At 53.5% G+C, this 26,424-nt stretch overlaps 1 protein-coding gene across 2 annotated transcripts in view; it reads right to left on the reverse strand.

Annotated features, from left to right (window-relative positions):
* The window catches only part of ITPK1 (inositol-tetrakisphosphate 1-kinase), a 146,841-nt gene extending 122,067 nt beyond the window's left edge, over positions 1–24,774 (reverse strand). Inside the window, exons 1-2 of one of the 2 annotated variants that reach the window (XM_064486214.1) lie at positions 24,640–24,774; positions 23,933–24,164 (exon numbers count right to left, since the gene is read on the reverse strand). Coding sequence is in view for 1 of the 2 variants with exons in the window: in XM_064486213.1 (XP_064342283.1) it covers positions 23,933–24,027 (95 nt within the window). In the remaining variant the exon portion in view is untranslated. The remainder of the gene's footprint in view (positions 1–23,932; positions 24,165–24,639) is intronic. The other variant, XM_064486213.1, reaches the window with a different exon arrangement.
* Positions 24,775–26,424: the final 1,650 nt, after the last annotated feature.

Below are 26,424 nucleotides of genomic sequence, written 5' to 3' on the forward strand. Positions count from 1 at the left end.
CTGGGCCTGCTGCTGGGATGTTGACACTCTTTTAAAGGTTGCATTCCAGGTAAGATTAAACATCTCCATCCACCCAGATCCTGCTGCTAACACTCCCTTACAACTGAAAGCTCCCTCCTGGCCCGAGGGCTGGAATTCAAGACCAAGAGAAGGGTTCTCTGAGCACAGTGGTTGAGGGCGGGGTCTCTGCCCCACTGCTGTGCTGAGCTTCCGACCACAGGAGCGCAGAGTCCCCATCTGAATGCCATCAAATGTTGGCTGGGCTTCTCCATCCAGCTCTGGGCTGGCTGGGGAACAAAGGAATGGACCCCCCAAGCCACAAGCCCTGCCTAGGGATGCTGGCAGCCACAGGGCCCCTGAATACAGCAAACAACCAGAGGATAGCAGTGAACACAGGAAGGTTACTGAAGACTGCTGCTTGAGCTGAGCCCTGGGGGTGGCCAAGAAGAAGGCTGCCAGGGCGTGCAGCGGAGAAGGCCTGCCAAGCAGCAGCTGAAGCTGGGGCAACGCCAGGACCTCTGGGCACTGAGGTTCCCTGGGCCCCTCTGCCGCAAGCACCACGGCTGCTGTCACATCAAAGGAAAGGTGAGGTTAGACTCACCCCCAGTCTCTGAAAACTTAAACCACAAAGCACCTTATTCGAGTATTTCCCCAACCCCCAACCACTTGCTGGATGGGGAGTGGGAACGTAGGTCCAGGGAGTCAAGTAACAGCCTTATCCACGGCTCTGTGATTAAGGGAAGGGAGGCAGAGCCTGGCTCTGATCTTGACCCAGTCCCTCACCTGTCAGGTCCCAGAAAGGCCCTGTGGATGAACACTGTATTCCTTTCCTACTACTGTTGTAACACATCACCACAAAGTGGGCTGAAATGACACAAATGTATCTTCCTTCCAGCTCCAGAGCTCAGGCGTCCAAAATGGGTCAGCAGGGCTACAATCCCTCCTCTGGGAGGACGTCGTGCCTTTGCTGTTTCCAGTTTGAGAGCGGCTGCCTGCATTCCTTGGCTGGTGGCCACATCACTCTGACCTCTGCTTCCGCTGCCACATCCCCCTGTGACCCTCCTGTCTCCCTCTTATAAGGACCCTTGTGATTACACTGGCCCCTCCCAGAAAATCCAGGATAGGCTCCCATCTCAAGATCCTTAACCTCAGTCACTCTGCAAAGTCCCTTCACTGTGTAAGGTACCATATGCACAGGTTCTGAGGACACCCGGGGGGAGGGGGGACATCATTCTGTTCATTCCCACACCAAGGCTCTTGCAGCTCTGCCATTCCAGGGCTCTCAGACACTCCCTTGAAGTGTCCACATGTGGGCTGGTGACAGAACAGAATTTGTCCACAGGTTCATCGGGGACCTCAACAATCACCGAGGAAGGAAGAGGCTGGAGCTCAGCCCCCAAGGTGCCCCCAGGATTCCCAAGGGGTGCTAGGTATAACCAAAGCCAACACAGGGGTCCCTGATGGGAAGAGACACATGGGGCCTGCGTGGTAGAGACCTAAGACCCCAGGACCAGAAGTCTTGGCTGTAAATTATGGGGAGGGATGATATTCCTGACCCCTGGGTCCATCTCACCGCCTATGAGATGCCCAGACTACCCAGGCCTTCCCACTCCACTCCAAGGCCCCTTGGCCCTACTGAAGCCCATGGCCCTCAGACCCTACCAAGTTGCCCGGAGCAGCAACAGACATTCCCCAAACAGAGGCATTTGGAGCCTGAGACAGCACCTAAGCACACCAAGCTGCCATGTACATGCCCAGGGGTGCCCCCTTCAGATGCACTGAGCACCCAACTCTAGAAACAGGCAGTGGCTTCTTCTGGTGCCCCTGAGACCCTCACATTTCAGGGAAGATTCCAAAGGCCAGGACACAACCCAAACGAATGGCTGGCAACACCAATAATTCCTGGGCCCCTCACTCCTCACTCAGGGAGAGACGGGATGGGGAAGAGGTGGGACTTGGAGGTGGGGGCAGGAGGGCCTATGAGATGTGCTACAGCAGACACTCAGCATGAATTTCAAAGGCTGCATTAGGGGATGTGACTGTCTTATATTTTCAAGTGAGGACATTTAGAGAGGTTAAGAAACTCAACCAAACAGTATGCTAAGTGAAGAAAGCCAGAGAGAGAAAGACAAATTCTGCTTGGTATCACTTCTAAGTGGAGTCTTTAAAAAAGTTAAGTTAAATTCATAAGAAACAGAGAGAATGGTGGTTGCCAGGGGCTGGGGGGCAGAAGGAAATGGGGAGAGACTGGTAAAAGGACAAACTTTCAGTTAGAAGAAGAAGGAGGGGGTGGAGGAGGAGGAAGAGGGGGAGGAGGAAGAGGAGGGGGAGGGGGAAGAACATGGTCTGAGGATCTAACGTGTAACACGGTGACTACACCTGACAGGACTGTGCTGTATCACTGAAATTTGCTGAGAGTCGAACTCAACTGTTCTCACCAAGAAAAGGACAGGGGCTGAGGGGAGAGTAAATCTGGGGGTAAGAGGTGTTAATTAGCTTGATTGTCGGACTCCTTTCACAATGTGCACATGTATCAAATCATCACATTGTAAATAATTACAATTTTATTTGTCAGCTATACCTCAATAAAGATGGAAAAAATACATATGTATTAAGAAAGGAAGACAGGAAGAAAGGAAGAAAGAAATGAAATGAAACTTACCCAGACTCACAGCAAACAAGCCATAGCAGAACCACAATCGGAAGTCCAGACTATCTGTCAGCAAAGCCCATCCTCGTCCCATGACCTGTGAGGGTCGGGGTCCAGCCAGGTCTGGTGGGGGTGAGGCTTCTGGGATTTCTGGAGGAAGAATTGTTCTGAACAGACTTGCCTCTCCTCCCCCCCACCTAGCCACTGCCCCACGTTGGGGCTGAAATCCCTCCTCAGATCCTTGGCCCCCAGGAGGCTGGAGGAGGGTGCTGCTGCCCCTGGAAGACCTGCGGGGGAACAGACCAGAAGGCACTTCCTGAGAAGCGGTGACTGGCCTCAGCTGTCCCGAGACCACTGTGGAGTGGGGACAGGACACGCCTGGGTCACCCAGGCCCAGAAGCAAGGGGAGCTGACATGCCTATTTCTCCCCTCTCCCCAGGGTTGACAGCTCCTTCTGTCACAATGTCACCTCAAATCCACACATTCCAAGCTGGAGGAACCCTTCCTACAAATCAAAGGGACAAGGAAGCAGATTTCTGCTCAACTGTAGAAGTGGTTGCCAGCTCCCAAAGGCAGGCAGTGACTGTCCCGTGGTGGGAGGGATTCAAGCAGAGGCTGGATGCCCGAGTCATAGAGGGGAGACTGGTACATGGAGGAGGGGATAGCGCTACCGTTTTAAGAGGCCCTCCCCATCTCTAAAGATTCCCGACTCCCCTGTGAGAAGCAGCAATAGGCCATCTGGGCCTCCCAAGGTGGAGAGAAGGAGCCTGCGGCCTCAGAGGGCCCCTCCTCCAGAAAGCTAAAGCCCCAGGGCCTGCTCCCAGCAAGCGGGCACATGCCCCCACCTCCTTCCTGCCAGCCTCCCACCCTGCCAGGCTCTGCAGCTGGGAGCCATGGCAACCGGCCCAAAACAGCTAGAGAAATCCCTCAGAGAGCCCCACGCAGGGTGTCACAGCAGCCGCCAACTCAAAGCCAAGAGCCGGGGCCCTGGGCAGAAGTGAGAAACACCAAAAAGAGGAACCTCGATTCCAGCCAGAGGGGAAGAACGCTCCAGTGCCGTCAAAGGGCAGTGTCCCCACCCCCAGAGAGACACAGGCCTCCAACCCAAAGGCCACCAGGATCACAGGCCACCATCCTGCTGTCCCTGCCCACCCCCAGGGGTCTGGCCTGTGACCCTCTACATCTAAGACACGCTTCATCCTCTCAACTATGGCACCCCCAGCCCTCCCAGGGCTTCCCATGCTCCCCCTGGCATTCAAGACCTGGGCGGCAGGTGCCCACCTCCCCTCCAGCCATCAGCACCCCATGTGCTCCCAGCACACCTGGCTCCGTGACCCCACCTGCCCACACTGTCAGCCCCCCACCTGGGACACCCCCACCCCATGCTCACCCCCCACAGCACTGGAGGCCTCTTCCTGGCACAGCCCTCTCAGAAGGCAGCCCAAGGGGAAGGCACCCGAGGAGACTGATGTTAAACCATCTTTACAGAGGGCCAGAAATTTCAAGAAAAAAGATGACATCCTTCCATTTCCTTCAGCTGGGGATCAGCATGAGTGAGGGGCTGGCTGGTAGGGGGCCCTTCCCGGAAGCTCAGGGTCTGGGAAAGGAGGACTCTGCTGGAAGCCACAGGAGGCAGCGGAAGAAATCCAGACTGCCCACCAGGAGGGCCAACACAAGGTACCTTCTCCTGAACTGGGTGCCTCCTGACCCGAGGACAATGCACACAGCCCATTCTGTCCCAACCCTTGTTGTGTGTTGTGTGGTGTGGTGTGGTGTGTGTGTGTGTGTGTGTGTGTGTGTGTCTAAATGTCTGTGGCCACATCCCTGATTCAGGATGCTAATCTGCTGGACGACTCTGTAGGAATGACCTTAATTGCCAGGATAAGAACTAAAGACAGAGAGAAATGAGCCCAATCTGCAGGAGGTGGGGAGAGGGGGTGTTTGTTGTTTTTTTTCCCCAAGGTTTTCTTAAAACTAAATTCCCCCTGATGACTTGCTTTCTCAAGAACAGCCTTTCCATCCAAGGCATTCTTTTACTCATTCATTTTTTCATGCCTATTTCCTGAGCACCTACTCTGTGCCCAGCATGATGGGCACACAACAGTGAAGGCAACAGAAAGGGCTCCTGTCCTCATGGAGCTTACTGTGCGGGCAGGGAGGGGAGGTGAACAAGCGAACAGCTGAAATAAGTACAAGATGTGACAAGTTCTGAAAGGAACACTAGAGGGACTGACAGAAGGGGGAACTGTGCTGAGAGCGAAAGGCTGAAAAGGAGCCAGTGAGTGGTGTGAGGTGTAGAAGACCCTGCAAAACAGCAGGAACACCATATGCAAAGGTCCTGAGGTAGGAGGGAGTTTAGAGCAGCTGAAGAACTCAGAAAAGATCGTGGGGTCTGAGCCACGGTGAGAAGCAAGAAGGGCAGGAAGCATGTCTGGGGCCATGAGGGGCTGTTCTTTGGCTGTTTGGTTACACCTGGGCCAAGAAATTTTCTTCTGCTGAAGATCACCTGAATTGGGTTTTCTGTCACTTACATCCACAAGAATTCTGGCTCCTACAACATCCATGCCAAAGCATCATACACTATCACCTTCTCCACCAACCTGTGCCTCAATCTTGAAAGCAAACATCACATCCTTCCAGATGCCCACACCACCTCCACTTCTTTCTGTCGCCTCCTGCCCCATCAGTCCCCAAAGAAAGGTTTCATTTGGGCCTCTAGGCTGGTGGTCCCTCTCCCAGGGAGGTGGCCTACTGCATGCTAGAAGGAGGGGCAGGAAGAGAAAAGCAGATGGTCTCTCAGCTGAGGGAAAGAGAACTTCCAATAACACTACTGGCGGGCTGATTGCATATAATTATGAAGGGAAAATGTTCTTCAAAATTAGCTTCCCAAATGCAAATATAATTTCAAGTGTCCCTTGAAGTGTGATTACAGCGTCAGCGCCATGAACGTTTTATCACCAGCACGGATCAGTCACGCCCCTGCAGGCAAAAAAACAAGGAAACCAACAAAGACATCACAGCCAGACAGCTCCCCAAGAAGCACTTCCAGCTGCCCAGGGGAAGCACCAGTCCAAGAAACCCGGCGCGGCTCCCCTCCACTTCTGGCTCAGGGCCTTTCCCAAGGAGGCAAGAGGCACATCTTTCTTCTTTCTTTCTCTGTCTTTAGGGCCTTTGATGTCAGACTCAAATCCCAAGAGCAACCAGTTAATAAGGACAGCTTCCCTTTCTGTCTGCCTTCTATGGCCAGGCACTATAATACTCTGTGCCTCAGTTTTCCCATCTGTAAATCGGGCACGACAGTGGAGTGTAATTCACAGCATGTTGGAGGACTGAATGATGCCTGGGCAGGCAGGCAGTCATTGTCACCACAAGCGTCCCCCTCCCATCTGAGCCTTGGGACAGCACTGGCAGGGCTCTAACAGACGTGAAACCTGAGGCTCAGAAAGGCTACATGAGTCAAACGGCTAGTGGGTGAGTAGCAGGGATGCAAACCCAGCTCAGCCTGAGTCCAAACTCCATACACTCAACACCCTGGATGGCAGCTGGGCTTGGGGGATGGAGAAGGGGCCGCTCTGAGCTTCTCAGCAGGTCCCTCCTGGCAGAGCTGACAGGCCAGTGTGCACTCTGACCTCAGCCTGCAGCCTGCCCCTGCCCCTGCCCCTGCCCCGGCCTTGGCACATAACCTCCTCTTTTGGACTCTAGGTTTTAAAAGGCCACAGGCTCTGACTGCATGGCTGGCCTCCATTATCCCCCTCTCCCCCAACACCAGGTGCTTTGTTTATCCTACAGGTGTAGAAACTGAGGCTCAGAGAAGCTCAGCAACTTGCCCCGAACCACAGAGCTGGACAGTGGCAGAAGCAAGGCTGAAACCCAGGTCCCTCCTTCTGAAGTAGCTCTGGGCATTTTGTTATTCAACTGGAGGGAGGGGAGCCCAGGCTGCCCCGAGTCTACAGAGGTGTCCCTGTGACCACTCGGCCAGGAGGACAGCCCGCTCCAAGGCACAGTCACACAAGCAAGTCATCACCCACCTGAGGACTGAGCATGGCCCCAGGGATGCTGGGAGCGAGGCTTTTCAGCTGACATTTAGCATCCTCAAGGAACATATGCAAGACAGCCTGGACACCCTAGCCTGGAGCTCCAGAAAACTGCCCCATCGTTAGTGAGCACTGCCCAAAGCTTTTAAAGGGGTCATTGATGTCCAAGGACTATTTTGTGGGATAATTCGGTGGGAGCCTTCGCCCTCCCCTCTCACGTAAGCTCAAACTCAAACTGCACACAGTGGCCTGAGACGCCCTGAAGGCTCTGGCCTTAGAACACCCAGCTTGAGCTGGGCACACAGTGGGCACTGAGAAAAGCTTTCTGAAGGATGGATGGATTTTCACTCTTCCAGAAGTCCACTCCAGAAGGAGCACCCCAAGGGCCTCCAAGCTAGCACCTGAGCTCCCCACCCCTCACCATGCCCAGCCCAGCACAGCTGGCACCTGTGGGGTCCTAGAGAAGAAGGGTCCTGGGCTTGTCTGGCTGACGCCAGGGCCAGATCACACATTCATGTGCAGCAATGACCCCTCCTGGTATCTGCACCCGTGGCAATGACTTTGCTGCTCCAACCAAGCCAATGACGTGGCACTAGCATCGCAGTCTCAAATTTCACAGACGGGAAAAATCAAGGTTCACACACTTCAACTTTCTGCCAAAGGTCACAAGCTAGCAAGTCACAGAGTAGGTACTGGACCAAGTCGTGTCTGCCAACATCTCCCAAAATGTCTTGTATGAGATGCTTACATGTCAAATGCAAAACGCCAAGTTATACAAAAATAAAACGGTTTCTTTCCGGCAAGATCTTCTTAGGGTTTCCAGTATGCTATTGAGTGTTTTCAATCTCCAAGTATGCGCTGCTCCCCAAACTAGAAGTGACCATGGGATTCTTCTCGGGCGGGTTATCTTGCAGAAATCATGTTCTGAAGAATGCTTATCCACAGAATCTTTGCTTCAGAGAATCTGTGGCATCCTAGATATTTTGGTATATGTATATTATTATGTGTAATTTCTTCGGAATAGTATCTACAGCTTTCCTCAGAATCTCAAAGGTTTCTACAACCTCCAAGAAAGGGTAAGAAGCACTGTTCTGCAGAAACAAGTCACTCATGTGAAAGCCTTCACATTTCCTTCAGGAAATTCATTTATGTGCTAAAAAAAAAAAAAAAGAGGTGAAGTTTGTTTTCTTATCCTTTGAATCTGAGTGGGCCTTGGGCCTTGTTTTGGCTGACGGGCTGTGGTGGAGAGAAGAGGCCTCCAGAGGCCTTGGAAAGGCCCACTATCTAGGACCCCTACCTCCTGGATACTGCACTCCCAGGCAGCCTGCTGGGGGACCAGACACAGGGGCCCGCTCATCCTCATCGCCCTGGCCAAGCCCCAGAAGCAGAGACCCTGAGTGACCAGCTGCTGACCGCAGATACCCGAGGGAGCCTGACCACAGAGCTGTGAGCTGACAAGTGGTTACTGCTTAAAGACACTACATTGGGGAGGGTCTGTTACTCAACCATATTGATAAAACTCTTACTTACACATAATAGAATCAAAAAGGGAAGGAAGACAACTATGTTCACAGAGATATCCAGTGCAGCATTATCTCCACCAGCAAGAAAATTGGAAATAATCTAAATATTGAATCATAAGATTACAGCTCAATATATCTCAGCACAGATACCCAACAGAACTCTTCTGTAGCAATTAAAAAGGACCATCCTCTATTACACTTCATTTTCAGGTATCATTTTCAGGCATTGGGCTTACATCTTTAAGTCCTTAGCTTTTAAAGAACATGCTAAATTATTTGCATATATATAATATTTTTATTATTATTATTATTATTATTATTATTATTATTATTATTATTATTATTATTATTATTATTTACTGTATATTTTATATATATCTGGGATTTTCTTCAAAATAACATGGGGAAATAAATAAACCAGAACAAGCTGTAAGTTAATAATGGTTAATACTTGGTACCGTGGAGGGGGAAGGGATGTTCATTTTATTACTCTTTCTTTTGTACATGTTAGAAATGTTCATGTTGAAAGTTCATAAAAGATCACTCTGAAGACTGTAGAAACATGGAACCTGTTTACACTACAATGCTGTGTGCAGAAAGCAAAAATCAAAATGCTACCCATACAATGATTTTAACTCTGTGACTATTAGGTACAAAAAGTAACTAGGCGCTTAGGGGAGTAGAGGAATGGTTCGTCTCTTCAAATTTTGCTTTCATGAAGTTAAATTGTCTTTACAGAGGACCAGAAATTTCAAGAAAAAAGATGCCATCCTTTCATTTTCTTTAGCTGGGGCTCAGCAAGAGTGAGGGGCTAGCTGGTGGGGGTACCCCTCCCAGAAGCATGGGGGGCAAGGAAGGGGCGGACTCTGCTGGAAGCCACAGGAGGCAGCTGAGGAAATCCAGACAGACTCGACCCAGCCAGGGCTGTGGAGAGGACAATCACCCGCCCTCAACGGGCCCCAGCTCCCACCCTAGCCGGCCAGAAGGCAGGCACGAGTGCTGGGATGGGGGATATGAACCAAGATGGGTCCTTTCCAGTTTAAGAGGCCACACCAGATACCCCTTCTTTTGACCAGTTTTGAGATCAGAGATCATATTCAGCTCTCTAAATATTTATCTACATGCAGAAAAAACATTTGGGGATGAGGAAAAGTTATAATGAGGTCCCCTGTTATACACCAAGAGACCACCTCCACCAATTCAGCCATCATCTCCTCTGAGCCCCCTAACTGCCCATATGGGTGTTAACACCCCCATTTTACAGATGAGGAAAGGGAGGCCCCTCACCTGCCCCAGGTCAGTCATGGCCTGGGCGCTGGGGCTGGGTGCAGAAGCCAGCTGGTGGGCTTGGGCCAGCACACCTGCGGGCCTCCTCCCCAGGCAGCACCTACACTAAGGGCCACATGCACTCAGGACAGGAGGTAGAGACCTGTGCACCCTGAAGCCCCTCCCAGCCTTAGGGGGATGGGAGCTCCTGCTGTACCACCCCTGCCAGGAGGGATATTACTGACAGGAGGTTTTTGTCCCCCCAGAATTCATGTTGAAGTCCTAAACCCCAGTTTAGTGGTATTTGGAGGTGAGGTTTTTGGGAGGTAATTAGGGTTAGACGAGATCATAAGGGCAGAGACACCCCCACCTCAGTGGGATTAGTGCCCTTATAAGATAAAAAGACCAGCGCTCTCTCCCCACTATGTGAGGACACAGGGAGAAGGTGGCCATCTATGGACCAGTAAGTGGCCCGTCACCAGGAAATGAATTGCTGGCACCTTGATCTTGGACTTTCAGCCTCGAGAACCGTGAGAAATAAATGCCTGTTGTTCAAGCCACCCAGTCTGGGGTATTTATTTGTAATGAGAGCCCAGGCAGACTAAGGGAAAGGGTAAGCCATGAGCCCCAGGGAAAGCCTAGAAGCCCTAAGAGACTGACGAGAGGTCTTTTTTGAGCCTGAGGTTGTACTGGAACAGACGAGTAAAGCCACATTCATGAATTACTTCCTAGACAATGACAGTTCGTAGTACAGCTAAAGAATCACCCATAAGCTTTATTAAATGAAAAAAAAAAGTGTAGGGGAGCATGGATAACGGGCCATCACTGGTGCAGAAGCAAACAAGGGGGGCTGCACACGTGTGTGTGCATGTCCACGCGGGCTTGTACAGACACAACGCGTGTCTGAGAGAACAGGCAGGAACAGGCCAACGTGGCTGCCTCCGGGGTCTGGGGGACGTGTAAGGGAGACTCACTTTTCACGGAACGCTCTTTGGTATGGTTGGATTTCTGATCACGTACATTATTCCTTTTTGACAAAGGTTTTCCAGTGGCGTTCACAAGTCAGATGTGAACCTGCCCAAGAGAGACTATGGAACTTCATGCAGACAAGTCACCGACCTTCTAGAGCTCAGTTCCTGTTTTCAAGTGCTGTTTTCATCAGCTGATAAAATGAAATGACCTCACAGCATCAAGTAACAGACCTGATAAGCTGACAGCTCAGGTCCGGCAGCCCCACTAGCTAAACCGGAAGCTGCGGGTCACAAATTCGCTCCCAGGGCCTCTGAGTTGGGGGCCCTCAAACCGGGACTCTGATAAAGGCCACGAAACTCAACAGCAGAATGAGATCTGAGCTCCCTGATCCCCTCCCGCCACCTCATCAAACAGCCCCAAGAGGCCCCAAGAAGCTACGCTGGGGCTGACAAGTCAGGCTAGGCCAGCAGTCCATGATGGCCACAGCAAAGGGGAGAGGCTGGGCAGCGCTCCCTTCTGTGACTGTCCCACCAGCACTACCTCCAGCTAGCTGCCACCAAAGGCCATGCCATGAGTAAGAACCACCGGCCTATGAGAATTCTGGAACACCCAAGTAGAGGCACCCAGCAGGCAGGGCAAGAGGCTCTGAGCAGGGCGGCCACTGGCTTCTCAGGGGTCCTTGCTTCCCTACTGGTTCCAGAGGGGAACCATGAGGGACCTACACCCCTAATCAGGCCCAACCACCATGAGCCTTTTCCCAGCCTCCAGCCTAGTCCCTTCGCCAGGGGCCCTCAGGACTGGGGCCCTGAGGTGTGCAGGGCCTGAGTATGTGGCCACCAGCCATTCGCCAGTCATCTCTTCCCCTTCCACGTGGAACTACTCCCACCAGGGCTGCTCAGGTGTGGGAGAGCCAGCACAGGAGAGCCCAGCGTCCTGAACTAACGCTCCCCTCTGCAGGACTGAGCCCCCCAGCTCAATAATTCCCTGCGGCAAAATCCTGCAGGCTCTCAGAGGAAAGACACCTAACCCCCACCCTCCAGCCCCAGCACATGAGACAGGGCCAAACACCAATAGGGTGATAGCACATTTACATAACACAAGACTGTTTCACTCCAAACACTCTGTGTCAAAACCCCAGGTTTCCACACTGCAGGGCAGGGAAGACAGCAGCCTTCACTCTGGACTCCAGGCAGCCTTTGCCCAAGGCCCCAAACCCCATCCCTCAAGGCAGGGGTACATAAACCCTTCCTCCAGGATGCCCCTCTGCGTGACCGCTGGGCCCAGGGCCCTCAGAATCTGCCTGTGTCCAACAGGCATGGGAATAAAACAGGCTCTGGTTTATTTGGGGAAAAAGAGGAAGCCAGGGGTCCAGCCTCAGGCTCACTTGGAGGGATACTCTCCGCTCCCCACTTGGGAACAGCACCCTGGCCCCGGAGGCCCTGTGCAAACTCTCAGGCTGGCAGAAAGCAGCCCTAATCTCACCCCAGCCAGCCCTGGAGCCCAGAACCAGAGAGTACCCCCTCGTCCCACTGGTTGCCCAACAGCCACCCCCACTGTCTTCAGGGAAGTCCCCAACTTCCTTCGTGGGGTCCACCCTGCCCATACCCAGACCATGTGATAGGGAATGGGGCACTCCCCGGCCCTGGCCCCAGCAACTGGTTCAGGGACAGGCCTGTGGTTCAGGCTGACCTATGTTCGACGTGGACAGAGGCCCTGAAGCCACCTGCCCAGGTCAAAACCCCAGCTCCGCCACCCATTAGCTGTGTGACCCTGGGCTAGTTATTTAACCTCTCTGTGCCTCCATTCCTTCTGTTAGGAAGCAGGGGTACTAAAAGCCCAGACCCTCAAGGGTTGTAATGCAGATCAAATGAGACAACACACAAGGAACTCAGTGCTCAGAATAAAGGTCAGCTGTGAGACTCACTCGTATCACATGGGCCTGAGAATGAAGCCACATGAGACCAGGTTCCAAGGATACCATAAGAACCCCTGAATCCATCTATACCTGAAGCCAGCCCTCCCCATGAAATTAACTTACAAGAGCCCCTTTATGACTGAACCCAGTTGTCACCGAGGTTTCTATTGAAACCAAGACACTACTGCAACTTGTAGGAATCAGTTATACAATCAAATTTCTCCTCAGATCATTAACTTCATCCCAACAACTCTCCTCGTCTGTTGGTTGATGGAGAGAGAGAGGCCTGGAGGACATGGCTGTCCCGTGGTATCCTCCAGCAATGAAGACAGATTTGCAGGCACACTGCCCATAGGTCTCACTCCCAAGAGAGTCCCTGTCCCCCACCCCACCTCCAACCTTCCATGTCCCAGATGGCTACCATGGGGAAGGGGGCACCCACCCACTCCCCCACCCTTCCCAGGGGAGCATCCCAAATCCAAAGAGCTTGTTCCTTTGGCATTTCCAACAAGATTGGAGGAAAGAAAGGAAAGACCACCAGGATAGGCGCAGGAGGACACCAAACACCTGCACCCATGGACAAAAATAACTCACCTGGATGAGGCTGGGTTAGCCAACAATGGCCCAGAACAGAACAGACCCTGGCTTTGCCCTTGACCTGCGGTTCCCTGGAGGTCAAAGGAGGAGCACTTGTGGGCTCCGGGGCTGAGGCCCAGCACATCGGGCTGACTCACTGTGTGCATGAACCTGCAGGGCCAGGCACTCTGAGCTGCAAATCCCCACCTGCAAAGACCCCTTCTGGCTCAAAGGTTTTGGAAAATTACTCCTCTACAGTGGAGCTCTGCAGCTCACCAGGAGGGAGGTTTACTCTCCACCACCTGCCAACACAGATAGCATGACTACAAGCTAGGGGAGCGAAGGGTAGCCCTCCTCTGCTTCCATCAGAGGTGGTCTTTGGTCCAAACAAGAAAGGAGGAAGTCTGTGTGCAGAGCCCCTCCTGTGCACAGGCACGAGGCTGACTCTTATCAAGGAGGAAATTAAGGCCCAGAGAGGGGCCAAAACACAGCCAGGGTCACCCATCCAGTAAGAGGCTGAGTCAGCGTTCACATTCCACCGCTGGCCAAGACACACACTGTCCCCAAGACATCACATGGAATCCAACACAGGCCCAACCTAAGAGGCTTCTGCAACTCCATTCCTCGGCTCGCCCATGTTCTTCCCAGATATGACAGATGCTCAAACATGAGCTCTTGGTAAACAGCTCCATCAACCTTTAATGGCTGACCCCAAACATCAATAAAGTTATCATTTGCCTACCAAGGGCCAGGTTCTGTGCTACGGACTCAAGCTGCGAAACTGTCCTGCTGCAGGCTGGTATTAAAATTTCCATTTCAGGGATAGAAACTAAAAGCTCAGAGAGGTTAAGTGGCTTGGCCCAAAGTCACACAGCCAGAACTCAGCACCCCTGCCTCCAAGTTCCTGCTCCAGATCTTCAAGCTCTTTCACAAGCATCCCCTCTTCTGAAGCTGACAGTCAGCTCCAATGAGAATACTCCTAAGAGCCTCCCAGGCTCCTGGGGGCCTTCCAAGGTGCTTCTTAAACCCTCTAGCCTCCACAGAAAAAGCACCAAGGTGACCCCCAGAAAGGGACACACGTGGCAATTTAAATAGAAGAGTAGGCCATGGGGCCTCATCCATAATAGGCTCACAGCATTTCAGGGAAGGAGTGTGTGAGGCGGGAATGGCAGGACCCTGGGAATCTGAGTGTCGCTGCTGGGCAGAGCACTTCACAAACTGGGCGGCCCAAATTCAGCATCCAAACTCGGCACCCATAAGACGGACGGCAATGCTCTGAAAGATGACTCGGTGGTACCCAGCCTGAGTGGGCATCAACTGAGCCAGCACCTGAATTTCCTGACTCCAGGCAAGCAATGCATCCAACCGGAATTGAAAAGGAAAAGGAGGAAAATTAAACACTAAGGGGCACTGCAGATGGGTTGTTGAAGGCTCACATGAGAGGAAAGCCATCCTCTGGTCCTCGGCCTTCATTCTGACAAAGGAAAAAAACTGATGGTCAAGGGTCTGGGCTTTGGATTCACAGAAAGTGCTGTTCAAATCTCACCCCCAGGAGAGCCCAGCTGTGAAGCCCCAGGAAGGTCACTTATCCTCCCTGAGCCTGTTTCTGCATGTGCACTGGGAGCCTTAAAGCACAGGGTCAGGCCCGTAGCGGGAGCCCCACAAACAGGAGCTACTGTTCTTCCCGGGGCTTGGCTGTTCCTGTAACACTGGAAATTATGCCACCAAGTCTGTAGCCTCATGAAAAGGACCTCGCTGCCCACTCCATGCCAGAGCAGCCACATCAGCTCCCCAAGGAGCAAAGCGCATTCCTTACTAGTGGCACTGCCCGATTTACAGACAGAGGGCTCGGTGAGGCCCAGAGGCTCAGGCAGTGAGGGTCTGAGCACCCAAACCTCTAGCGTGGCTGCGCCCAGGTCAAGGGGCCAGGGGTTGGGGGGAGGGAAGATCAGCTTGCAGGCTGATCCCACAGGAAACAGAACTCCTTCCCGACAGGACCCTGGAGCCCCTGCCCAAACGTGCCCACGAGGAGGCCGGAAAAGATCTCTGACGGAATGGTCAGGATTTCTTTTCTCTTCAAGGCTCCCATAATGAATGCTAGGACTTTTAGAATAAAATCTTAAAGAAAATAAGTGTCTGCAAGACCAGGTTCAAATCAAGCGGCCCCACCTCCTGGCTCTACAACTTGGGGCTCACTCTGCATCTTCTTTCTGGGCTTTCGTAACACGGGCTAGGGTGCAAGGCGGAAACTCCATCCAGAGAGAAGCTAACAGTCCCACAGCACTGAACATTCCCCAGAAAGACGTGCACAAGCCCAGGATCCTGGGAGGACCTAGAGGTGGGTGCACGGCACCACTTTACAGAGGCTCAGGGAGGCAGAGCGGCTTGCCCAGTCATCTACAGCCAATCGAGCCAGCCTGATGGTGCCTGGACACTCACAAATGCCCCTACACATGCCAACATGTTCCCCTTCTTTCCTCTCCAAGGGTTCCCCCAACCTCCCTGGAAGAAGAGAAGAGAACCCCACACAACCTGCACCCCCTGCTACCGCCCTCCCCTCCAGGGGACCCAGCCCAGTGCACTGTAAGGTGGAACCTTCAGCAGCCTCAGGTTGCCCCTGGGGTGCTCACCACTGCATGGATCCCCAGAACCAAGAGTGCCTGGCATTCAGCAGGCACTCAGTAAATACAGACCATGTGATTGCACGAAGGAATGAATGGGGTGCTCTGTAAAAAAGAAAATGGCTGGGCCCACCCCAGACTCATTCCACCGGGAAGGGGAGGCCTAGGAACCCGCACTAAAACGAGCACCCCACGGAGGGGCCCCAAGGTTTCCACACCCCAGCCCTGTTGAATGGATATAGGTGTGAGGCAGAAATGAAAGCAAAACTCACACAGGGGCATCTACTCTGCACCCACTTACCACCCTCAGAACCTCCCAGGAAGCAGTGAGCTGAGAGGCTGGGGGCACGTCCAGGTCACTGATGCTGGAGACCCTCCACACCAGAAAAGGATAGGGGAGGGGGCTGGAGACTCCCACCAGAGACATGTCAAAGGCCTCAGACCCTGGCCTGGTCAGTTAAGAGGGCACTGGGAGGTGGCCTGCGGGGAGGCAGAGTCCTGTCACATGCTGAGCAGGCCTAGAGGCAGGTGTACTGTGCCCACTTTACAGGTGGAGGAGCAGAGGCTCAGAGATGCGGAATGGCTTGCCCAGTCGTCTACAGCCAATCAGGCAAGCCTTGTGCTCCGAGTTTACTGCCATCTCACCACCCACCACCTCTCTGGGCCCACCAACTGCACACAGAGGATGCTCTGAAAAGAATGCCTTGGAGGGGCAGGTATAGCTCAGTGGTAAAGCATATGCTTAACCTGCACAAGGTCCTGGGTTCAATCCCCAGTGCCTCCATTAACTAAAAAACAAAAACAGAAAAGAACACCTTGATTTTCTTCTATAACTGGGTATCAGGCCAATGGCCCCTGGAAGCTACACTCAAGATGGAGATGAAGACCACCTAGCAGGGTGGAAACATCATGGGTTCAGCAGTCAGTGAGCCCCAGGGGTGAATCCCAGCTCTGCCACTCACAGCTGTGTGAACAGGCAAGTCACCCCCCCTCTCCCTGAACCCTGGTGTTCTCATCCAGCAAGTGGAGACAAGCCACCCATCTCGGAGGGTTGATTTCCAATCTGCAATAGTGTCCAGGCCATGGGAGGTTCTCCCTATGCTCTGAAATCTGGCTCAAGCCATCTGGAGAGAGCTGAGGTAAACTGCAACACAGGCCTTCTGAAGAACGGAGGGTCATCTGGACAAGCCCCCAGTCCTGGTTTCACGGCTCAGGCTCCAAGACCTGAGCAGGCAGACGGCTGATGAGGAGCCGGTGGGTCTGCAGAGTAAATGGCAGGCAGGCACTGTGTGCTGTTGCTGCCACCGCTGCCCCCGGTCCAGGCCTGGTAATCAGCATGCTCCTGCCCAGGCTCAGGATCCACCGCTAAGTAACTCCAATGCAAACCAGCAGCCAGAGGCAAGACATTTTTAAAGGCTGCCCAAAAGGTAGCAACCAGCAGGCGGGCAACCTGGTGCCCCTGCCCACCCCCACCGTGATGAGGCCCAACTGAGGCAGTGACGGCGGGAACCACACTGGAGTTTCCCAGGCATGACCCCGGGAATGTGAGTCCCACACAGGGGCTCCGGGACCAACCAGCCTGGGAACCTTTACATCTCAGACACCAGAGAAGCCCCCCAGCAAAGAGACTGCTCTAGCCTGTTTTACCTCAGTGCCAAATGTGCCTGATGGTTTTGAGGAGAGGCTTAGTAACACTCTTTGGGAAATGACAGTGCCAGTTTCTCAGAAAAATCATCAGGGCACTTGTTAAGAAGAGGGTTCAGGCCCCTTTTCTGGAGAATTTTATGGGGGAGGGAGAGCGATCAAGGATGTACTTTTCACTGGTGCCCCAGGTGCTTCTTTGGTTGAACAAGTTCAGCCAACAATGACCTGGAGGAAGGTAAATGACCAAAGCATCCTCCAATGCCCCCCCCCGACTCTGGGAACCTGAGGCCTAACTTGAGCTTTGTGAATGGTCAGCTGGCCTAGGGCCTACCAGGACCATAGGGTCCCCCACCCATCCCCTACCCCAGTCCCCCAAGGCCCAGAACTGCTCATTCCTGAACACAAAGGGTAGGCTGAACCAGGCCAGAGGGGAGCACCTGTTCCCTTGTCAGGGCCCCAGAGCACAGTTGCAGCCTCAGGTAGAAGGTCCCAGGGCCACCCACCTGGTTCTTTTTCACACTGTCAGAGAGCAAGGCTACCAAAGGATACCCTGCTGTCTCCTCTGACAACCAGACCACCACCTATCTGAGGTGGAAACCAGCCTGCTCTTCCCTAGACGACTGCCCTCCAACCTCGGGGAACCCAGGGCCACGGCAGAGGCAGAGGCAGGTCAGGGCGTGTGGCCTCCAGGCAGCAGACCCCACTCACCTTGTAGCTCTTTAGCTTCTAGAGGAAGGGGCACTCACCTCTCATTAAATGTCACCTCTTCAGAGAGGCATTCTCTGACCACATGGTGCTGAAGTGGCTGCAGCCACCCCTGCCAAGACTCTCCCTGTCTGCAGGCTTCCTGGCTCTAGTTCCACCTTGCAGCATTTTAAACTCATCTGGGTGCTGAATTCCCTTCACATCCTTACTAGGTATCCACAAGCCACCCCACCCTGCCCTGGTGTCCCTTGGGAGCCGACACTCTCCCCAAAGCAAGGCCACACACCCAGGCCGAGGGCAGGCGGAGGGGGAAAGGCTGGGGCGGCCGGATTCATGCACAAAGACAGAAGGTGTCTAAGGCCGTGACTGCCAGGGAAGGAGTAGGTGCACAGCTCCTGGATGACAGTTTCCTTTCCAAATGAATCTTACTTTTTAAAAAGGAGGTACCAGAACATTCCCTCAAAAAGCTAGCTTACCAGTTGAAGTCCAAGCACGAATAGGAACAGAAACCCTATTTATGATCAACTGCTCAAGAGCCGCACTCACGTGGCACTTCGCTAAGCACTGACTGAATGTCCCAAGCCTGCGAAACCACGTGGCCGAAATCACCAGCGGAGGCAGGACAGCCCAGGGGTTAGGAATGAAGGAAGGCCTCAGCCCGACATGCAGGTGGGCCCAGCTCTGCCCCATCCCTGCCCAACGCCCAGTCAGCTCCCAACAACATGAACTCAATCTCACTGACATAAGAGAAATGCAAGCCCAACGTACGGATTCTCACCCCCTGTGTTGGCCAAGATCAAAAATGTCCGTCTATGCGCGGCACTGGGGTGGGTGTGGGTGGCCCTCCCATTCGCTGTCATCGGTAAGCAGTGCCCTGTCCTTGTGAGTCATTTCAGATCTGCCGTGAAAAAGTAAAATGCCTGTGCCTTTTGACCTAGGACGAACTCACCTAGCAACGAGCTCTCAGGCGATGGGACAGAGCACTCACTGCCCCACCGTCTACCCCAGCAGAAGCCAATCACAGGGCAAGAAACCCGGTCCATCGCTTTTAAGACCTGGGCCCCACAGCTGTTAAAGAAACCTAACAACTAATACAGAACTGTCTCCAAATGAAGCAGGGATGAGCAATTTCCCTACGATACGGTATTTGTGAAAGGAGCCGAGGGCAGAACGGTATCTATGGAAGACACCAGCACACGTGTGTGCCCTGTGTTTTGCACAAAACATCTCGAGAGAGAGACTGCCAACAGCACGTGTCCCTGAGTAACCGGAACTTAAGAATAAGGAGGAAATGGACTGATTTTTCATTGTGTACTTTGAGTCCTTTTCATTGTGTACTTTGAGTCCTCTGGGTTTTACTTTAACATATGCATGTATTTAATATTCTAAAAGACAGAGAAAACAATAAATGTTAGCTAATAATAGTATCATGATTGCTCATGGAGACTCTTGGCATTTTCCAGAAACCCAGCATAAACTCTTCTTGAATCTCCAAACTCAAAAAAAAAAAAAAGAAAGAAAGAAAAGAAAGTATCACCTTGCATTAACATATCTTCTCGGGCTCCCCATCCGTAAAGCAGGTGAAGATAGCAGCCCTGCCTCCCTGGGGGCTGTAAGATCCCCCATAGGCCGGGTGTTAAGGGAGATGCTGGGAGGGTGCCCGGCAGGGGAGACCCCTCCTTAGCCGTGCCTACCAGCTGCACACATCCCACACCCAGGCATCCGTGAGCAGAAGCCCACTCAACCACTCCCCAAGGACAGCAACCAAAATGTAACAGCAGTAACCACCATTTAGAGAGTTCCAGGCATGTGTTCTGTGCATTGACGTCTTTAATGTGCATAAACCCTGAGCTAATACTGTCATTATCCTTGCTTTACAGATGAGGACAAGGAGGCATGCGCCCAGGGTCACACGGATAGCCTGCTGTGGAGCCAGGCCTGGGACCCAGGCATGCTCATCAACGCACAGTAGTGCCCAGATGGACGTCTTCTCCAGAGGGAAGTCCAGTTTACTCCCTCGGAGGCTGGTGGAAAGTGTTTATTTGCAAGGCTGGCTATGGATAGCCTCCGTGCACAGCTGCAAAGGAAACCTAACTCAGTGTTTCCTCCCACCCCCACACCCCCAAAATGGTGCCAGACCCAGACATTAAAACAAACTGAAAAATACCCACCCACAGACCAGCATCACCTCACCCTGGGAAAGATCCTCCTTCCTCCCCATCTAGAATCTCCCAAAAGAATCCCAGCACAGAATTATGCTAAACCATCCCAGAAAAAATGGACTCTCCAGATTCCTTCTTTTAAAGAAAGGTATGTAGGCCCTAAGGGGCCCAGAGGGGAAGAGGCGGCCTGGTGGCACCCTACAGGCCAGGTTACTGTTAACACCAAATTCTCAGCTCTCTGAGGGCCCTGGCTCCTCCCTGCTGGACACCAACCCACCCCTGAACAGGCCCAGACTCCAGAAGGCATTCGGTCAACAGGAGCCTTAGTGGACTGGAGGCCTAGTTCCTTCTGGAGGAACCGTACAGAGGGTCCCTGGTGGGAAAGTCTGCAATGATAACATGGTCTGAGGTTGCCCTATAAGCCCGTCTTCTGCAGGCTTAGGTGGGCCCGCTGGCTGACTTCTATTCCTGGAGCCTCCAAGAGCCCCAGTCTAACCTAAGCAAAGGACTTATTAATAAACAAGACAGCCACATCCTCAGGTGTAGAGGCTTCAGGCTGGGCTCAGGGAAGCCCCCCACTCTGAGAGCAAGTCCCTCAAACTCCCTGAGCCTCAGTTTCCCCGTCCTGCCATCCCTGGGCTGCTGGGAGGATGATGTAAGATGAGGAACCCAGTAGGCCAGCATTAAAAAACCAGCTAACATGACAGTAAGGGCAGACAGGGTTCACCCATGTGTTACACCCAAATGCTCTCGGACGTCGTGCGCCTTCTCACCACCTCCTGCCACACAGGTTCAGCCGCAGGAAAGAGAGTTGGGAGGCGAGGACGTGGAGGATGGACACAGAAAACATGGACAAAGGGAACCAGGGTCAGCCAGCATTTCCACAGGGGGCACTGTGCAGAACTAAAAAAATAAAAAATTAAAAAATCACCCAACATTTCCAACTAACAGAGGAGAGTGACAGGAACAGACAGTACCAGGAAAACACAAGCTGAGTCAAGGCCTATCTGTTGTTGAGCCAGAGGGCCCGTCCCATCAAGGAGCTTTGGGGTTTGAAGGCCTGGCCCTCAAGCCTGCGAAGGTACCCCAGCAGGACCTGCTCCGACGGCTCACTGGTGCCCACAGCACGCGATGCTCCCTGGAGAACAGACGTTACACTTGTGGAGGGCACGATTCAGCCTCGCAAGTTAAGTGTCTCACAGGCAAAATGGCAGCAGCTGGACCCCAGTGAGGATGACAAGGGGGTCCACGTAACTATCGGAAGTGTCCTGGGAGAAAGGGTTTGCTTTCCAGGTGGGTCTCAAGATGCCCAGGTTGGACTCATTCCAGAAGCTGAACACAAGCAACACAAGTATGGAGGCTGCCCCCCCCCCCAATGCCTGTTTCTGCATCTGTAAAATGAAGAGGCTAGATCATCTCGATCTCCCACATCCCTTCCTGCTCTAAGATTTTTACAAGGCCTGACTGACATTCAACTAAACAGCTCATCCCGGTCCATTCAGGTCATCCTCTCTGCCGCTGACACTGCCCCAAACATTCAGAGCAGAGCCTCGAGCCATTTTCAAACATCTCTGGACTTTTTCATTATGGAAGTCACAGACAATTCATCATCCACCCAAATGGGAGCAGTGGCACCCCCAAATTGTGAAAATCAAAAACACGACAATGTCCATCTACATCCCCTCTCAGCCACTGGAATCGCATCAGCACTCACACCAAACACAAGAGCAGAAGGGTCTGGCCGCCCTCTCAAGGATGGGAGTTATTTTGCAGCCAGTACAAAAATGCCGCCACCAGGGGGCGCTGCCCTGGAAGCAATAAAGGAGAGAAGAAAAAAATTCTTGGTGTATTCCTTCTTAAGCTTAAGTGACAAAGTATCTAAAGCTCCCCTAATGAAAACAAAAAATGGGCTTCCTGAGGTTGTAGAGTGACCCAGATGTTTTTATTCTTTTCTTTGAAGCCAATATTTTGGCCAGAAGGCAACTAGACTTTGAATCAACAACCCCTTCAGAGTCATTGACACGGCGCTGTGCTGGATTTCCCCCGGAATGGCTGACATCATAACTTGCCCTGAACCCCTCTATTTAAAGGTAGGAGGGTCCACAGAGAGGGAAAGACAACCTGCAAGTCCAGCCTGAGGACTCAGCCACGAGTCTCGGCTAGAACTGCTTTGCAAGAGCCTCCTAATTATCAAGCAAAACATACCAACCAGATGACAAGCCTCATGCTTTAGCTGCAGACACAGGATGACACAAATACAGACGGACCTCAGGAAAAAGGGTGCAAGGTATCAGTGGGGATTTCCCAAGTCCTAGATGGCTGCAGGGGTACCTTGGGCACCTAACACCAGCACCAGATTTCAAGAACATGTCAAAGGGGCTTCTCCACATTTCTTCAGCGTCTAGGGCACATTCTCCCCAAGTGTGTGTATCTGTGGTACAACATTCACATGCCCTTTTCTAACGTTCTAAATGTCCTCAGACCCACTTTCAAAGCTCTGGCTGCAAGTTCCTCCTGGTTTCCTTGTGAATTCCCTGGCCACTTGGCATGCCCTACTGACCATGAAAAGCTTGCTTTCTTCCGGGGAAGCCAGCCTGAGAGAAGGCAGCCAACTCCATCCCCAAACCAAGGGATGCAGAACCAGGAGCTGTTTTACACAAGGTGCGCCCACCCCTCTGGCTGTAGGGAGAAGAATGCCTGTGGGGCTGAAATAAGCCAAAGGAGCAGCAAGCCCTGGGGACAGGCATGAGGGCCACAGAGGTGCTGCCAGGCCGGCTGGTGCACGCCAGCTCAGACTGGCCACTTGCTCCCTGCACGGAGATAAGGAAACCCAATTGTTCAATTCTTCATTATGTTTGGTGACCCAAAAGGGACAAACACGCAAGTGGGGCCCATTTTCGAAAATTAAATCTACGAAGTGGAGACACTGTGTAACAAAAGGTTTTCCATCTAGAGTTTGCAAAAGGCTTGGGGAGCCTGATTCTCTCAGGCTTTCATTGAGAACAGGATTTAACTAACAGCTTCTCAGAGGTAAAGCCACTATGGTGGAGCAAGGAGAGGCATACCTGACCCAAGACCAGAGGCATCTGTAATGGACTAAGAATGTGATCTTATTAAAACACTGAGGACCAGCATGGTGGGGGGGCGGGGAGCAGAGGGAGGAAGGCCATGCTACACCACAAGCAGTTACCCAGCACCTCCTCTGCACCAGCCACTCCCTAGCTGTGTGACCCCAGACAAGGTACCCCACCTCTCTGCGGATGGATCCCCTTCTCAGACACGTGGTCCGGAATCACCAACCCAGACAATTCTCAAGGCTGGTGCGAGGCTCTAATGAGACAGCAAATCACATACATGCCAAGTATTGCTACTCGCTTCAAAGAGGCTTAACCCCGTGGCATGCATGATAGCTTCTTGCAAAGAGAGCTGCACAGGCGGGGCCACACAGTAGGTGGTCCGCAAATGTACAAACATTGGTGCTCTTCCCCACGAAGGGAAGGGGACCAAGGAAGACAAACACTCCAAAAGTAACCACCAGCCACAGGCGGACAGCTTGGAGCCCTCGATTTCCCAGGTCCCTCTGTCACCTTTAGCAGCGTTCCCACTGCGCCCTGAGCAGCCAGGGGTCTCCCCACCTGGGGTTCCAGTGCACCTGAGAGCCCTGGTCCGTGCCACACCGCACATACTGGCAACTGCTTCCCTCTAACACAGCCGGGGGCCACCACAGCCACCTGGCTACTCGGACTCAGTGTCCCTGAACACCGCTCCTTCCCGTTTTGCTCCAACCTCCCCCAAACAGCCGCTAAGGCAAAATCGGGCTCAAGCCGGGGGGTCCCCGGGCGCCGGAACCACGTCCCTCCTTACCTGCACAGCTCGGCGAAGGCCTGGAAATTCAGCTTCTTGATTTTCTTCTCGCTCAGCCAGTAGCCAACTCTCTTCCCTTTCAGAAAGGTCTGCATCTTCCTCTTCGGGCGGGGAGCTCGGGTCCGGAGGAAATCGCCCACAGGCCGAGTCTGGCGGCACGGCGCGCGCCGTGAGCGTGCGGGCACCTCCTCCCGGCGGCGGGGACGCGGAACGGGGCTCCGGGCGCGCAGTCCTGGAGGGAGGGGCGGGCCGGGGCGGGGCGGGCGCCCAGGCGGAGGGAGCGGCGCTCAGCGCGGCATTCCACTGGCTGCAGCCGCGCCGGGGCCGCCCGCGCCGCGGCCGCCCACGCCCACGCCGCCCGCGGGGCTCCAGGCGCGCAAGTTCGCGAGCGCCGGGCCGGGCCCGGGAGAAGAGGGAGGCCCTCCCCCGCCGGCGCCGCCCGGCCCGCCGCCCTCCCGGAGCTCTGGGCCGAGCCACACGCCCTCCAGCGGCGACCACGGAGGATCAGCCCCCGCGCTCCGGCTGCGCGCCGCCCCCAAGTCCCTCCTCCCCGCCCTCACACCCGCTCTCGCTCGCGGTCCCCGCACTGAGCCCCGGGCAGTGCGTTCGGCCGACCTGAGCCGGGCGCGTGCCCTTCCCCGCGCTCTCGGACCCCAGCGGGGAGCACGCGGCCGCCCGCGCCCCCCGCCCCGCACCGCCGTCCTCACCCGCCGCCGCCGCCGCCGCCACTTCCTCCTAGTCCCTGTCTTCGCCCTCGCGCGCAGCCCGCGCTCTCGCCGAGCCCGGCCCCGCCACCGCCACCGCGCTGACCCCGGCCGGCCGGCCCGCTGGACCCCGCCGGGGCGGAGGAAGCGCGGCCGCGCCGGCCGCCAGGGGGCAGTGCTGCCCTCCGCGTCTTAAAGGCGCCGCGCCTTCCCCCGCCTCGTTCTTCGGTGCCTGTTTGTGTTGAGGCTCAGACTGTTTAGCTTGGGGACCGAGGGCGCAGGACTGGATTTAAGGCGGCCTTTGCCAATTGCTTTTACTTTTTAAAGGAGCTAGAGGAGTTGTGTAGGCATTTTCTGCCTGTCCGTTGGGAGTGATCGAGCCACTGAGTTTCATTCATCAAAAGCGTTTCTGCACCCCCAGCAGTATTCAGCCCCAACTGCAGCAGATGGGGGAGTGGGGGGTAGCGACAGATAAAGACACTTAATAAGATCATCTGTCTTCTCTGGAGGAGACAGACCCAGGACCGGGATGTGGCCCCCTGGTGGGGGGGGGGGTGACACTCAGGGGCCTCCTCAGGCTTAGGAAGTTGACCACCAATCACACTCTGGGACCCCAAAAATGGAGAGGGGAGGGGAGATTCTAGAAGCAGCAAGGATCAGGGTGGGACACTCCCAGAATACACTTTTCCTTCCAGGGTGCAGGGCGGCCGCAGTCCCACCACCCTTGATTCACTAACCCCGCCCTGTCTGGCAAAGCCCTGTGGGGTGGTAGGGAAGCATCCTGCCTTCAAAGAGCTCCGAGTTTGGGAGAAGAGGGCATCTCTCCCCAGGCGCAGGCAGGAAAAATGAATGGGGAGTGGGAGAGGGTCTCAGATTTTCAGGTAAGACATTTAAGCTGGCCTTGAAACAGAAGGAGGATTTTGACGGGCCTGAGAAGGGGGAATAGCTTGAATAGAAGCAGGGGAAAATCAAAGATCCAAGTCGTTAGGGATGACAGACTTTCCTGGACCAAACTTGAGCTCATCCTTTAAGGCCCAGCCCTAGGGGCCTGTGTCTTCCCCTAATTCCGATTTCCCCCATCCTTCTTCTGGGCCTTGGGTGCTCCATCTTACCTTAGGAAGTAAGCCCTCCCTCATGGGAGCACTTAAAACTGCAAAAGAGCAGTGGCTATGAGGTCTAAAATGTATGGTGTTATGGGGGTTTGTGGTGCCCAGTGGGGACAGAAGAAGAGATGAGATGTCTCTCATTGTTATGGAAGAACAGTCTTTGCTTCCGGAAAAACCTGGCCCTGGGGTCCTAGTTCAGTTCCTCCCAGCTTGGACAAGTCACTTAAGTTCTGCCTCTGAGCTCCAGGTGGAGAAAGTAATGCTTGCCTTAAAGGATTGTGGAGAGGACGAGGACAGGATATTAGACTGAGTCCTCAGCAGGCCATTAGAAATGGGGCTTGTTACTGTCTCATCCAAGGGTTCTTTATTTTAATTGAAGTATAATTGACTTACAATATTACATTAGCTTCAGGTGTATAACATAACGATTCAGTGCATTATGAAATGATCACCGCAATAAGTCTGGTTACCATCTGTCACCATACAAAGTTATTACAATATTATTGACTATAGTTCCCATGCTGTTCATTATAACCCTGTTACTTATTTATTTTATACCTAGAAGTTTGTCCCTCTTAATCTCCCTCACCTATTTTGCCCATTCCCCCTCCCCCCCCCACCTCTGGTAACCAGAAGTTTGTTCTCTGTATCTCTCTGTATCTCTAAATCTGTATTTTATTAT

Source organism: Camelus dromedarius, chromosome 5, assembly GCF_036321535.1.
Source record: "Camelus dromedarius isolate mCamDro1 chromosome 5, mCamDro1.pat, whole genome shotgun sequence".
In the NCBI taxonomy this organism is placed as follows: Eukaryota; Metazoa; Chordata; class Mammalia; order Artiodactyla; family Camelidae; genus Camelus; species Camelus dromedarius.